We start from the raw sequence: 14,030 nt of genomic DNA on the forward strand, positions 1-14,030 counted from the left end.
GGGGGCGCTGTGTGTCATTGGGGGGTACCATAGAGTGGGGATCTAAATTTGGGGGGTTTGGGGGGGTCCTGACACACCCAAAGTCAGGTATGGGACTCTCACCTGTAATTTAGAGAATTTTGGGGGTTCTGAGAACCCCCAACCGGGGGTGGGACCCCTACCATGCATTTGAGAGGAGAAAAGAGGGGGAAACGTGAGGGGAGAAAATGGGGAGAAATGTGAGGGGGGAAAAAGGGCGGGAAACGTGAGGGGGAAAGGGTGGGAAACATGAGGGAGGAAAAGGGAAGAAAATATGAGGGGAAAAAAGCCAGGAAATATGAAGGGAAAAAGAAGGAAGTGTGAGAGGGAAAAGGGAGGGAAACATGAGGGAAAAAAGGGAGGGGAACGTGAGGGGGAAAAGGGAGGGGAACGTGAGAGGGAAAATGATGGGCAACATGAGGGGGAAAAGGGTAAGAAATTTGAGGGGAAAAGGGGAGGGATGGGGAAAAGAGGAGAAAACGGGGAAAAAACGTGAGGGGGAAAGTGTGGGAAGTCTGAGGGGGGAAAGAGTGAGAAAAGAGGAAAAAAGCAGGATGTGTGAGAGGAAAAGGCAGAAAATATGAGGGGGAAAGGATGGGAAACGTGAGGGGAGAAAAGGGCGGGAAACGTGAGGGGAGAAAAGGGTGGGAAACGTGAGGGGGGGAAATGGTCTGAAACATGAGGAGACAAAAGGGAGGGAAAGGTGAGGGGAGAAAATGGTGAGAAACGTGAGGGGGAAAAAAGGGCGGGAAACGTGAGGGGAGAAAAGGGCGGGAAACGTGAGGGGGAAAAAGGGCGGGAAACGTGAGGGGGGAAAGGGCGGGAAACGTGAGGGGGGGAAATGGTCTGAAAGATGAGGAGACGAAAGGGAGGGAAAGGTGAGGGGAGAAAATGGTCAGAAACGTGAGGGGAGGACAGGGTGGGAAATGTGAGGGGGGGGAAAGGGCATGAGGGAAGAATTGGTGGGAAATGTGAGGGGAAAGGGTGGGAAATGTGAGGGGGGAAAAAGGGCCCAAAATGTGAGGGGAGAAAAGAAGGGGAAATATGAAGGGAAAAGGGTGGGAAATGTGATGGGGGCAAAAAAAAAAGGAAATGTGAGGGGAAAAATGGGAAATGAGAGGGGGAAAATGGTGGAAAATTTGAGGGGGGGGAAAATGGTGGGAAATGTGAGGGGAAAAATGGTGGGAAATGTGAGGGAGGAAAGGAGCAGGAAATGTGAGGGGAAAAAAAGGACCCAAAATGTGAGGGGAGAAAAAGGGTGAGAAACATGCGGGGGGAATAGGGCAGAAAATGTGAGGGGGAAAAGAAGAAGAAATGTGAGGAGTATAGGGCGGGAAACGTGAGGGGAGAAAATGAAGAGAAACATGAGGGGATAAAAAGGGCGGGAAACGTGAGGGGAGAAAAGGGCGGGAAACGTGAGGGGAGAAAAGGGCGGGAAACGTGAGGGGAGAAAAGGGCGGGAACTGTTGGGGGGGAAAGAGTGGGAAACAACGAAACGGCAAGAAATGTAAAGGGAAAAATCATTGGGAAATGTTAGAGGAAAAAAGGTGAGAAACGTGAGAAAAAGAAAGGTAAAACTTGGGACAAAATAGTGGCGAATGCAGAAAAGGAAATAGTCAGAAACTTGAGGGGGAAAAGGTGGGAAATGTGAGGGGAGAAAAGGGGGGGAAGAGAGGGGAGAAAACGGTGGGAAACGTGAGGGGAAAAAAGGGGGCAAACGGGGGGGGGAAAAAAGAAAATGTGAGGGGAAAAGAGTGGGAAATGAGAGGGGAAAATGGTGGGAAATGTGAGGGAAAAAAAGGAAATGTGAGGGGAAAAGAGTGGGAAATGAGAGGGGGAAAGAGGAAGAAATGTGAGGGGAGGAAATTAAGAGAAACGTGAGAGGAGAAAGGGTGAGAAATGTGAGGGGGAAATGTGAGGGGAAAAAAGAAATGTGGGGGGAAAAGAGTGGGAAATGAGAGGGGGAAAGGGGAAGAAATGTGAGGGGAAAATGGGGGAAAACATGAGGGGAGAAAAGAATGGGAAACGTGAGGGGAAAAGAATGGGAAATGTGAGGTGTGGGGGGAGAAAGGGCAGGAAACCTGTGGGGAAAAATGGCGGGAAATGTGAGGGGGGAAAAAAAGGAAATATGAGGTGGAAAAAAAAGGAAATGTGAGGGGAAAAGAGTGGGAAATGAGAGGGGGGAAAATAGTGGGAAATGTGAGGGGGAAAAGAGGAAGAAAAATGAGGGGGAAAGAGAGGAAGAAATGTGAGGGGAGAAAATGAAGAGAAACGTGAGAGGAGAAAGGGTGAGAAATGTGAGGGGGAAATGGTGGGAAATGTGAGGGGGAAAAAGGAAATGTGAGGGGAAAAGAGTGGGAAATGAGATGGGGAAATGGGGGAAAACATGAGGGGAGAAAATAATGGGAAATGTGGGGGGAAAAGAATGGGAAATGGGCGGGGGGGGGGGAAGGGCAGGAAACCTGTGGGGAAAAATGGTGGGAAATGTGAGGGGAAAAAAAAGGAAATATGAGGGGGAAAAAAAGGGAACATGATGGGGAAAGAGTGGGAAATGAGAGGGGGAAAATGGTGGGGAAATTAAGGGGGAAAAGAAGAAGAAAAATGAGGGGGAAAAAGAGGAAGAAATGTGAGGGGAGAAAATGAAGAGAAATGTGAGAGAAGAAAGAGTGAGAAATGTGAGGGGGAAATGGTGGGAAATGTGAGGGAAAAAAAGGAAATGTGAGGGGGAAAGAGTGGGAAATGAGAGGGGAAAAATGGCAGGAAATGTGAGGGGGGAAAAAGGGAAGAAATGTGAAGGGAAAAGGACGAGAAACGTGAGGGGAGAAAATGAAGAGAAACGGGGAAAAAGCAAGAACCACGAGTGGATACAGAGCCAGGAAACACGAAGGGAAAAGAGAAGAAAACACCAAGTGGAAAAGGTGGGAAATGTGCTCCCCGATTCCTCAGGTGCCCCCTCCCCAAAATGAAGCACAGACTCGGGGATTGCTCATATATTTTATTTTTTGGGGGGCTTTCGTCGCCCACACAATCTTCTTTTCCTCCTCCTGGCTGTGCAGGATGGTGCTGGGCTGGCGGTGGGAAAAATGGGGGTCAGCACCCCAAAATTAGGGGGGAACCCCTCAAATGTGACGTCAAAATCCGTCCCACCAATTAAACACCCACCCCCTTAAATACCCCCTAATTAAAGACCTCCTAATTAAACCTCCCGAATTAAAGATAAACCAAATACAGCCTCAAAGATCACCATTAACTCTCCTTAATTAAAGTCCTTCCTAATTAACACCCCTAATTTAATATCTCCATTTAACTCCCTCAATTAAAGACCTCCCTAATTAACACCCCTAATTTAATATCTCCATTTAACTCCCTCAATTAAAGACCTCCCTAATTAACACCCCTAATTTAATATCTCCATTTAACCCCCCCAATTAACCCCCCTAATTAAACCCCTCAATTAAAACACCCCAACTAAACCCAAGTAAAAACCTTCGATTTAACGCCCCCAAGACCCCTCAATTAATCCCCCTCAATTAATCCCCCCATTTAATCCCCCCAATTAACACACCCCAATTTAACTTCCCAATCAAACCCCCCAATTAAAGCTGCTCTAATTAATCCCCCCCCCCAAATTAAGCCCCCCCTCACCATTTTTTGTCACCATCACTGAGGCACTGTGGAGGGAGAGAAACGTGTTGAGGGGGCTTCAGTTCCCCCCCAAATTTTGGGAACCCCTCCCAAAATACCCCCAAAATTTTGGGGAACCCCCCAAATCTTGAGGACCTCCCCCAAATTTTGGGGTGCCCCTTCTCCTTTCCATTATTCCTTCACCAGCACCTCCCCCTTGTACCACAACCCTCATCCAGGTATCCACCACCTCCCCAAAAAATTTTGGGAACTCCTCCACGATTTTGGGGCTCCCCCATATTTTGGGGACCCCCCCATGGTTTCGGGGACCCCCTCACCCCGAATCTCGAGCCGACACTCGGTCAGGGCCTCGCCCAGCTCGTTGACGGCCCTGCAGGTGTAGGTGCCACCGTCGAAGGGTCCCGGCTTGCGGATCAGGAGGGTCAGGACCCCCTGGCTGTGCCTGGCCAGGAATTTGGGGTCCTCCCCGATGGCCACCTGGTTCTTCAGCCACACCACCTTGGGCTGGAGGGGCACACCTGGGCAGGTGAGTCCCAAACGCACCCCAAAAACCAACCAAGGAACCCCAAAAACCACCTAAGGCACCCCAAAAACCACCCAAGGAACCCCAAAATCTCCCAGACCTGGGGATGGGTTCACAGCCCCGCTGAGACACCCCAAAATCCCTTCCTCAGGTGAACCCCACACCTGGATCTTCACACTGGGAGGGGCTTACCTGGGCAGGTGAGTCCCAAATGCACCCCAAAAACCACCCAAGGAGCCCCAAAAACCACCCAAGGCACCCCAAAAACGCCCAGACCTGGGGATGGGTTCACAGCCCCACTGGGACACCCCAAAATCCCTTCCTCAGGTGAACCCCACACCTGGATCTTCACACTGGGAGGGGAACACCTGGGCAGGTGAGTCCCAAATGCACCCCAAAAACCACCCAAGGAGCCCCAAAAACCACCCAAACGCACCCCAAAAACCACCCAAGGGACCCCAAAAATGCCCCAAGGCACCCCAAAATCTCCCAGACCTGGGGATGGGTTCACAGCCCCAATGGGACACTCCAAAATCTCTTCCTCAGGTGAACCCCACACCTGGATCTTCACACTGGGAGGAGCTCACCTGGGCAGGTGAGTCCCAAATGCACCCCAAAAACCACCCAAGGAACCCCAAAAATGCCCCAAGGCACCCCAAAAATGCCCCAAGGCACCCCAAAAACGCCCAGACCTGGGGATGGGTTCACAGCCCCACTGGGACACCCCAAAATCCCTTCCTCAGGTGAACCCCACACCTGGATCTTCACACTGGGAGGGGCACACCTGGGCAGGTGAGTGCCAAACGCACCCCAAAAACCACCCAAGGAACCCCAAAAAACACCCAAGGAACCCCAAAAACCACCCAAGGAACCCCAAAAACCGCCCAGACCTGGGGATGGGTTCACAGCCCCACTGGGACACCCCAAAATCCCTTCCTCAGGTGAACCCCACACCTGGATCTTCACACTGGGAGGGGCACACCTGGGCAGGTGAGTCCCAAAATGCACCCCAAAAACCACCCAAGGAACCCCAAAAATGCCCCAAGGCACCCCAAAAACTCCCAAACCTGGGGATGGGTTCACAGCCCCGCTGGGACACCCCAAAATCCCTTCCTCAGGTGAACCCCACACCTGGATCTTCACACTGGGAGGGGCACACCTGGGCAGGTGAGTCCCAAATGCACCCCAAAAACCACCCAAAGCACCCCAAAATCTCCCAGACCTGGGGATGGATTCACAGCCCCACTGGGACACCCCAAAATCCCTTCCTCAGGTGAACCCCACACCTGGATCTTCACACTGGGAGGGGCACACCTGGGCAAGTGAGTCCCAAATGCACCCCAAAAACCACCCAAGGAACCCCAAAAACCACCCAAGGCACCCCAAAAACCACCCAAGGCACCCCAAAATCTCCCAGACCTGGGGATGGGTTCACAGCCCCGCTGGGACACCCCAAAATCCCTTCCTCAGGTGAACCCCACACCTGGATCTTCACACTGGGAGAGCACACCTGGGCAGGTGAGTCCAAAATGCACCCCAAAAACCACCCAAGGCGCCCCAAAAATGACCCAAGGAACCCCAAAATCTCCCAGACCTGGGGATGGGTTCACAGCCCCACTGGGACACCCCAAAATCCCTTCCTCAGGTGAACCCCACACCTGGATCTTCACACTGGGAGGGGCACACCTGGGCAGGTGAGTCCCAAACGCACCCCAAAAATACCCCAAAACTCACCCAGAACCACAAAACCCACTCAGGACCCCAAATCTTCACCCAAACCCCTCTAATTTTGGGGTGAACAGGATCAGGGGGGCCCCAAAATCCCCTCAGAATCCCAAATCTTCACCCAAACCCGCCTAATTTTGGGGTGAACAGGATCAGGAGGACCCCAAAACCCAACCAGGACCCCAAATCTCCACCTAGGACACCCAAGCCCCCCTAATTTTGGGGTGAACATGCCCAGGGGGACCCCAAAACCCCCTCACGACACCCCAAACTGACCCCCAGACCCCCATCTTCATTCCCACCCACCCAGTTAAGAGCGGAGAGATGAATTTTTGACCCCAAAACCCACCCAGAACCCCCCCAAATCTCCACCTAGGACACCCAAACCCCCCTAATTTCGGGGTGAAGATGCTCAGGGGGACCCCAAAACCCCCTCAAGACCCCCCAAACTGACCCCCAGACCCCCATAATTATCCCCACCCACCCAGTTAAGAGCAGAGAGACGAATTTTTGACCCCAAAACCCACCCAGAACCCCCCAAATCTCCACCTAGGACACCCAAACCCCCCTAATTTTGGGCTGAACATGCTCAGGGGGACCCCAAAACCCCCTCAAGACCCCCCAAACTGACCCCCAAGACCCCCATAATTATCCCCACCCACACAGTTAAGAGTGGAGAGATGAATTTGTGACCCTAAAACCCCTCAAGGAGCCCCCCAAAACCCACCCAGCACCCCAAATCTCCACCCAATCCCCCCTAATTTTGGGGTGAAGATGCTCAGGGGGACCCCAAAACCCCCTCAAGACCCCCCAAACTGACCCCCAGACCCCCATCTTCATTCCCACCCACCCAGTTAAGAGCGGAGAGATGAATTTTTGACCCCAAAACCCACCCAGAACCCCCCAAATCTCCACCTAGGACACCCAAACCCCCTAATTTTGGGGTGAACATGCTCAGGGGGACCCCAAAGCCCCCTCAAGACCCCCCAAACTTACCCCCAGACCCCCATCTTTATTCCCACCCACCCAGTTAAGAGCCAAGAGATGAATTTGTGACCCTAAAACCCACCCAAAACCCCCCAAATCTCCACCTAGGACTCCCAAACCCCCCTAATTTCGGGGTGAACATGCTCGGGGGGACCCCAAAACCCCCTCAAGACCCCCCAAACTGACCCCCAAGATCCCACAATTATCCCCACCCACCCAGTTAAGAGCAGAGGCATTAATTGGTGACCCCAAAACCCACCCAGAACCCCCCAAATCTCCGCCTAGGACACCCAAACCCCCCTAATTTCGGGGTGAACATGCTCAGGGGGACCCCAAATTCCCCCGAGGACCCCCCCAGGACCTTGGGGTGCCCCCTGACTGCGCAGTTGAGGGCGGTGGAGTATCCGGCCACGGCGCTGCGATCCACCAGCGGGGTCAGGAACTGGGGGGCCGAGCGGAAATCGTGCTCCTGGTACTGGGGGGGCTTCAGCCGCAGCTCTGGGGGGGTCCCACAGCAGTTAGGGGGACCCCAAAATTCTTGGGGGGGTGAGAATTGTACGGGGTTCCACCCCCCAACCCCAAAAATTTGTGGGTGAAATCAGGGCGAGACCCCAATGGCTAAAAACCCTTTAAAAATCTTCATAATATTCACTGTAAAACACCCCAAAATTAATACCTCACAATTAAAAAAGAGACAGCAATTCATTAAAAATCCCAATTAAGAGCTTAATTAAGGCTGTGATTTTGGGGTTGGGGTTTGGGGATGCTGGGAGTGCTTTTGGGGATCACGGGGATCTTCCCGAAACCATAGGAACTGTACAAAATCTCTTCAATCTACCCCAAAATCACCTCAAATACCCCCAAAAGCACCTCAAATCCCCCCTGAACCACATCAAATTCCCCCAAAATGCCCCCAAACCCCTCCCAAAGTCCCCAAATTTTGGGGTACCCACTTTGGGGATGCTTTGAGTGTTTTTAGGGACCACGGGGCTCTTCCTGAACCCACAGAAAGCGCCCCCAAATCCTTTCAATCTCTCCTAAAACCACCTCAAACCCCCCAAAACCACCTCAAAACCCTCAAAATCACCTGAAATTGCCCCAAAACCACCTCAAATCTCCCCCAAAACAGCTCAAAACCACTTCAACCCTCCCCAAATCCCTTCAAATTCATCAAAACCACCTCAAATCCCCCGAAAACCACCTCAACCCCCCCAAAACCACCTCAAAGCCCCCCAAATCCCTTCAATCTCCCCCAAAACCACCTCAAACTCCCCAAAAACCACCTAAAACCCTCCCAAAATCAAATCAAACCCCCCAAAAACCACCTCAAACCCCCCCAAAACCACCTCAAACCCCCGCACATCCCTTTGATCTCCCCCAAAACCCCCCCAACCCCCCCCCAAAGCTCCCGAATTTTGGGGTACCCGCTTTGGGGATGACAGCAGTGTTGGAGGACAGCCCGGGTTTCTCGCTCAGCCCGCACAGGTACCCCCCCAAATCCCTTCGATCTCCCCCAAAACCACCTCAACCCCCCCCAGAATCACCTCAAATCCCCCAAAACCACCTCAACCCCCCCCAAACCACCTCAACCCCCCCCAAATCCCTTTGATCGCCCCCAAAACCACCTCAAACTCCCCAAAAACCACCTCAAACCCTCCCAAAATCAAATCAAACCCCACAAAAAACACCTCAAACCCCCCCAAAACCACCTCAACCCCCCCCAAAACCACCTCAAACCCCCCCAAAACCACCTCAACCCCCCCCAAAACCACCTCAAACCCCTCCCAAAGTCCCCAAATTTTGGGGTACCCACTTTGGGGATGCTTTGAGTGTTTTTAGGGACCACGGGGCTCTTCCTGAACCCACAGAAACCGCCCCAAATCCTTTTAATCTCCCCCAAAACCACCTCAAAACCCCCAAAATCACCTGAAATTGCCCCCAAAACCACCTCAACCCCCCCCAACCCCCCCCAAAGCTCCCGAATTTTGGGGTACCCGCTTTGGGGATGACAGCAGTGTTGGAGGACAGCCCGGGTTTCTCGCTCAGCCCGCACAGGTACCCCCCAAATCCCTTCGATCTCCCCCAAAACCACCTCAACCCCCCCCAGAATCACCTCAAATCCCCCAAAACCACCTCAACCCCCCCCAAACCACCTCAACCCCCCCCAAATCCCTTTGATCGCCCCCAAAACCACCTCAAACTCCCCAAAAACCACCTCAAACCCTCCCAAAATCAAATCAAACCCCACAAAAAACACCTCAAACCCCCCCAAAACCACCTCAACCCCCCCCAAAACCACCTCAAACCCCCCCAAAACCACCTCAACCCCCCCCAAAACCACCTCAAACCCCTCCCAAAGTCCCCAAATTTTGGGGTACCCACTTTGGGGATGCTTTGAGTGTTTTTAGGGACCACGGGGCTCTTCCTGAACCCACAGAAACCGCCCCCAAATCCTTTTAATCTCCCCCAAAACCACCTCAAAACCTCCAAAATCACCTCAAATCCCCCAAAACCATCTCAAACCCCCCAAAACCATATCAACATCCCCCCAAAACCACCTCAAACCCCCCCAAATCCCTTTGATCTCCCCCAAACCCATCTCAAACCCCCCAAAACCATATCAACATCCCCCCAAAATCAAATCAAACCCCCCAAAAACCACCTTGAACCTCCACAAAACCACCTCAAAATCACCTCAAATCCCCCCAAAACCACTTCAAACCCCCCCAAAACCACCTCAAAACCCCCAAAATCACCTGAAATTGCCCCCAAACCACCTCAACCCCCCCCAAATCCCTTTGATCTCCCCCAAAACCATCTCAAACCCCTCAAAACCGTATCAACACCCCCACAAAATCACCTCAAACCCCCCAAAAACCACCTCGAACCTCCCCAAAATCACCTCAAACCCCCCCAAACCACCTCAACCCCCCCCAAAACTCCCCCAAAACCCCTCCCAAACCCCCCGAATTTTGGGGTACCCGCTTTGGGGATGACAGCAGTGTTGGAGGACAGCCCGGGTTTCTCGCTCAGCCCGCACAGGTTCCCCCCAAATCCCTGTGATCTCCCCTAAAACCACCTCAAACCCCCCAAAATCACATCAACCCCCCCCAAAATCCCTTTGATCTCCCCCAAAACCATCTCAAACCCCCCAAAACCGTATCAACACCCCCACAAAATCACCTCAAATCCCCCAAAACCCCCCCAAACCCCCCCCAAAGCCCCCGAATTTTGGGGTACCCGCTTTGGGGATGACGGCAGTGTTGGAGGACAGCCCGGGTTTCTCGCTCAGCCCGCACAGGTTCTCGCTGAACACCTTGAACAGGTACTCGTTGCCCATCACCAGCTCCGAGGCCGTGCAGCGCAGGGGCCGGTTGTGCTCGTACACCGTGAACCACTCCTGGGTTTGGGGGGTTTGGGGGGTCGTGAGGGGGTTTGAGGTGGTTTTGGGGAGGTTTGGGGGAGATTTTGGGGAGTTGACAGGTTTTTGGGGCGACCTGAGTGGTTTTTGGGGGGTGATCAGGGGGTTTTGGGTGGGAGCTGAGGGGGTTTTGGGGTATTTGAGGGGGTTTTGGGGTATTTGAGGGGGTTTTGGGGGAGATTTTGGGGAGCTGTGGGGTTTTTTGAGGGGGTTCGAGGTGGTTTTGGGGAGGTTTGGGGGAGATTTTGGGGAGTTGAGGGGTTTTCAGGGCGACCTGAGAGAATTTGGGACAGTTGAGGGGGTTTTGAGGGGAGCTGAGGGGTTTTTGGGGGGGTTTGAGGTGGTTTTGGGGAGGTTTGGGGGAGATTTTGGGGAGCTGACAGGTTTTTGGGGCGACCTGAGTGGTTTTTGGGGGGTGATCAGGGGGTTTTGGGTGGGAGCTGAGGGGGTTTTGGGGTATTTGAGGGGGTTTTGGGGTATTTGGGGAGGTTTGGGGGAGATTTTGGGGAGCTGAGGGGTTTTTGGGGGAGTTTGAGGAGGTTTTGGGGAGGTTTGGGGGAGATTTTGGGGTGCTGAGGGTTTTTTGGGGCTCAGTTCAGGATTTGGGGGTTCAGTTCAAGATTTGGGGTCTCAGTTCAGGATTTGGGGGTTCAGTTCAAGATTTGGGGGCTCAGTTCAGGATTTTGGGGGTTCAGTTCAATATTTGGGGTCTCAGTTCAGGATTTGGGGGTTCAGTTCAATATTTGGGGTCTCAGTTCAGGATTTCGGGGTTCAGTTCAATATTTGGGGACTCAGTTCAGGATTTTGGGGTTCAGTTCAAGATTTGGGGGCTCCATTGATGATTTGGGTGTTCCATTCAGAATTTGGGGGATCCATTGAGGATTTGGGGGTTCCATTGAGGATTTGGGAGTTCCATTCAGAATTTGGGGGTTCCATTGATGATTTGGGGGTTCCATTCAGAATTTGGGGGTTCCATTCAGAATCTGGGTGTTCCATTCAGAATTTGGGGGTTCAGTTCAGAATTTGGGGGTTCCATTGATGATTTGGGTGTTCCATTCAGAATTTGGGGGTTTAATTCAGAATTTCGGGGTTCAATTCCAGATTTCTGGGTTCCGCTCAGGACCTGGGGGTTCCCTTGAGGATCTGGGGGTTCCGTGGAGCATTTTGGGGTTCCCCGGGCGGGTTTTGGGGTGCTGCCCCTCACCATGGTTCTCTTGTCAGCCTTCATGATGGTGTAGCCGGTGATTTCGGCGTTGCCGTCGTCCTCGGGGGGCTCCCACTCCACCAGCGCGTTGAACCCCCAAACCTCCTTCACCTGCACCTTCCGGGGGGGCCCCGGCCGCTCTGGGACAGAGGGGAACGCCTCAGGTACACCCCAAAAATGTACCCAAAAATATACCCAAAAAACAGCCCAAAAAACTCAAAAACACCCCAAAAATGTACCCGAAAATATACCCAAAAAACAGCCCAAAAACCTCAAAAACACCCCAAAAATATACCCAAAAAACTCAAAAAACACCTCAAAAATACCCCCAAAACACACAAAGAAACCCTGAAATATCCCAAAAAACACTCCAGAAAAACAAAAAAAACTACCCCAACAACACCCCAAAAATATACCCAAAACCACCGCAAAAAAACAACTCAAAAAAAACCCCAGAAACACCCAAAGAAACCCCAAAATAGCCCAAAAACACCCCAAAAATATACCCAAAAATACACCCCAAAAACCTCAAAAACACCCCAAAAATATACCAAAAAATACACCAAAAAAAACCCCCAAAAACCTGAAAAACACCCCAAAAATATACCCAAAAATACACCAAAAAAAACCCCAAAAACCTGAAAAAACACCTCAAAAATAACCCCGAAACACCCAAAGAAACCCCAAAATAGCCCAAAAACACCCCAAAAATATACCCAAAAACACTCCAAAAATATACGCAAAAACACTCCAAAAATATACCCAAAAACACACCAAAAATATACCCAAAACCACCCCAAAAGTATACCCAAAACCACTCCAAAAACACCCCAAAAAACCCCAAAATCTGCTCCAAAAATCCCCCAAAATCACCCAAAACCTCAAAATCACCCAAAAATCCACAAAAAAACACCCTAAAAACCGTCCCAGTGCTCCCAGTGCTCCCAGTTCCCAATCCCAGTGCTCCCAGTTCCCAATCCTTGTCCAGTCCTGCTTTCCCCATTGCCTCTCCCATCACTCCCAGTGCTCCCAGTGCTCCCAGTTCCCAATCCCAGTGCCAGCCCCTGTTCCCCTCACACCACTCCCATCCCTCCCAGTGCTCCCAGTCCGTCCCAGTGCTCCCAGTGCTCCCAGTTCCCATTCCCAGTGCCCATCCCAGTGCTTCCCCCAGTTCCTCCAGTTCCTCTCCCATCACTCCCAGTCACTCCCAGTGCTCCCAGTACTCCCAGTTCCCAATCCCAGTGCTCATCCCTACTTCCCCCAGTTCCTCCAGTTCCTCTCCCAGTCACTCCCAGTCCCTCCCAGTGCTCCCAGTTCCCAATCCCAGTGCCCAGACCAGTTCCCCTCACACCATTTCCATGTGTCCCAGTGCTCCCAGTCCATCCCAGTCCCTCCCAGTTACCGACGATGCGCAGGCGCATCTCGGCCGTGTCCTCCATGCCCTCGATGCCAACACTCAGCCATTCCCAGTGCTCCCAGTGCTCCCAGTGCCCAATCCCAGTGCCCAGTCCTGCTTTCCCCATTGCCTCTCCCATCACTCCCAGTCACTCCCATCATTCCCAGTGCTCCCAGTCCCTCCCAGTCCATCCCAGTGCTCCCAGTTCCCAATCCCAGTGCCCATCCCAGTTCCCCTCACACCATTCCCATCCCTCCCAGTGCTCCCAGTGCTCCCAGTGCTCCCAGTTCCCAATCCCAGTGCCCAGACCAGTTCCTCTCCCATCCCTCCCATCCCTCCCAGTGCTCCCAGTCCGTCCCAGTGCTCCCAGTCCCCAATCCCATTGGCCGGACCCAGTTCCCCCAGTTCTCCTCACACCACTCCCACCCCTCCCAGTCCCTCCCAGTCCCTCCCAGTGCTCCCAGTACTCCCAGTTCCCAATCCCATTGCCCAGACCAGTTCCCCTCACACCATTCCCATCCCTCCCACCCCTCCCAGTCCCTCCCAGTCCGTCCCAGTGCTCCCAGTACCGACGATGCGCAGGCGCATCTCGGCCGTGTCCTCCATGCCCTCGATGCGCACGCTCAGCCCGTAGCGCCCCGAGTGCCCTCTGGCGGCCGCGCGGATGAAGAACACCGTGTCCCGGTCCGAGGTGCGCACGTGCACGTCCTCGCCCAGGGCCCCGCCCTCCTTCGTCCACGTCACCTGGGGGCGGGGCTTGCCCTGGGGGGCGGGGCTTGGTTAGAGCCTATGGGGGGTGTGGGGCTGGGGTGGGCCTATGGGACCTATGGGGCTGGGGTGTTCCTATGGGATCTATGGGGTTCTGGGGTTATGGGGCTGGGGTGGCCCTATGGGATCTATGGGGTTATGGGGTTATGGGGCTGGGGTGGCCCTGTGGGGCTGAGGTGTCCCTATGGGGCTGTGGGCTTGTGGGGCTGAGGTGTCCCTATGGGATCTATGGGGCTGTGGGGTACCGTATGGGGTTGGGGTCGCCCTATGGGATCTGTGAGGTTATGGGGTTATGGGGTTGAGGTGTACCTATGGGGCTGTGGGGTCCCTATGGGGCTCGGGT

At 53.3% G+C, this 14,030-nt stretch overlaps 1 protein-coding gene across 6 annotated transcripts in view; it reads right to left on the reverse strand.

The window, feature by feature from the left end:
* Nucleotides 1-2,998: 2,998 nt before the first annotated feature.
* MYBPC2 (myosin binding protein C2) overlaps nt 2,999-14,030 on the reverse strand; it is a 59,666-nt gene continuing 48,634 nt past the window's right edge. For all 6 annotated transcript variants that reach the window (XM_072921550.1, XM_072921545.1, XM_072921544.1 and 3 more), the window contains 7 exons: nt 13,489-13,681; nt 11,524-11,663; nt 10,139-10,298; nt 7,260-7,396; nt 3,981-4,167; nt 3,664-3,689; nt 2,999-3,086 (listed from right to left, as the gene is read on the reverse strand). In XM_072921550.1, the coding sequence (XP_072777651.1) occupies nt 3,679-3,689; nt 3,981-4,167; nt 7,260-7,396; nt 10,139-10,298; nt 11,524-11,663; nt 13,489-13,681 (828 nt within the window). In that variant the 3' untranslated portion in view covers nt 2,999-3,086; nt 3,664-3,678. The remainder of the gene's footprint in view (nt 3,087-3,663; nt 3,690-3,980; nt 4,168-7,259; nt 7,397-10,138; nt 10,299-11,523; nt 11,664-13,488; nt 13,682-14,030) is intronic.

Source organism: Taeniopygia guttata, chromosome 37, assembly GCF_048771995.1.
Source record: "Taeniopygia guttata chromosome 37, bTaeGut7.mat, whole genome shotgun sequence".
Taxonomy (NCBI): Eukaryota; Metazoa; Chordata; class Aves; order Passeriformes; family Estrildidae; genus Taeniopygia; species Taeniopygia guttata.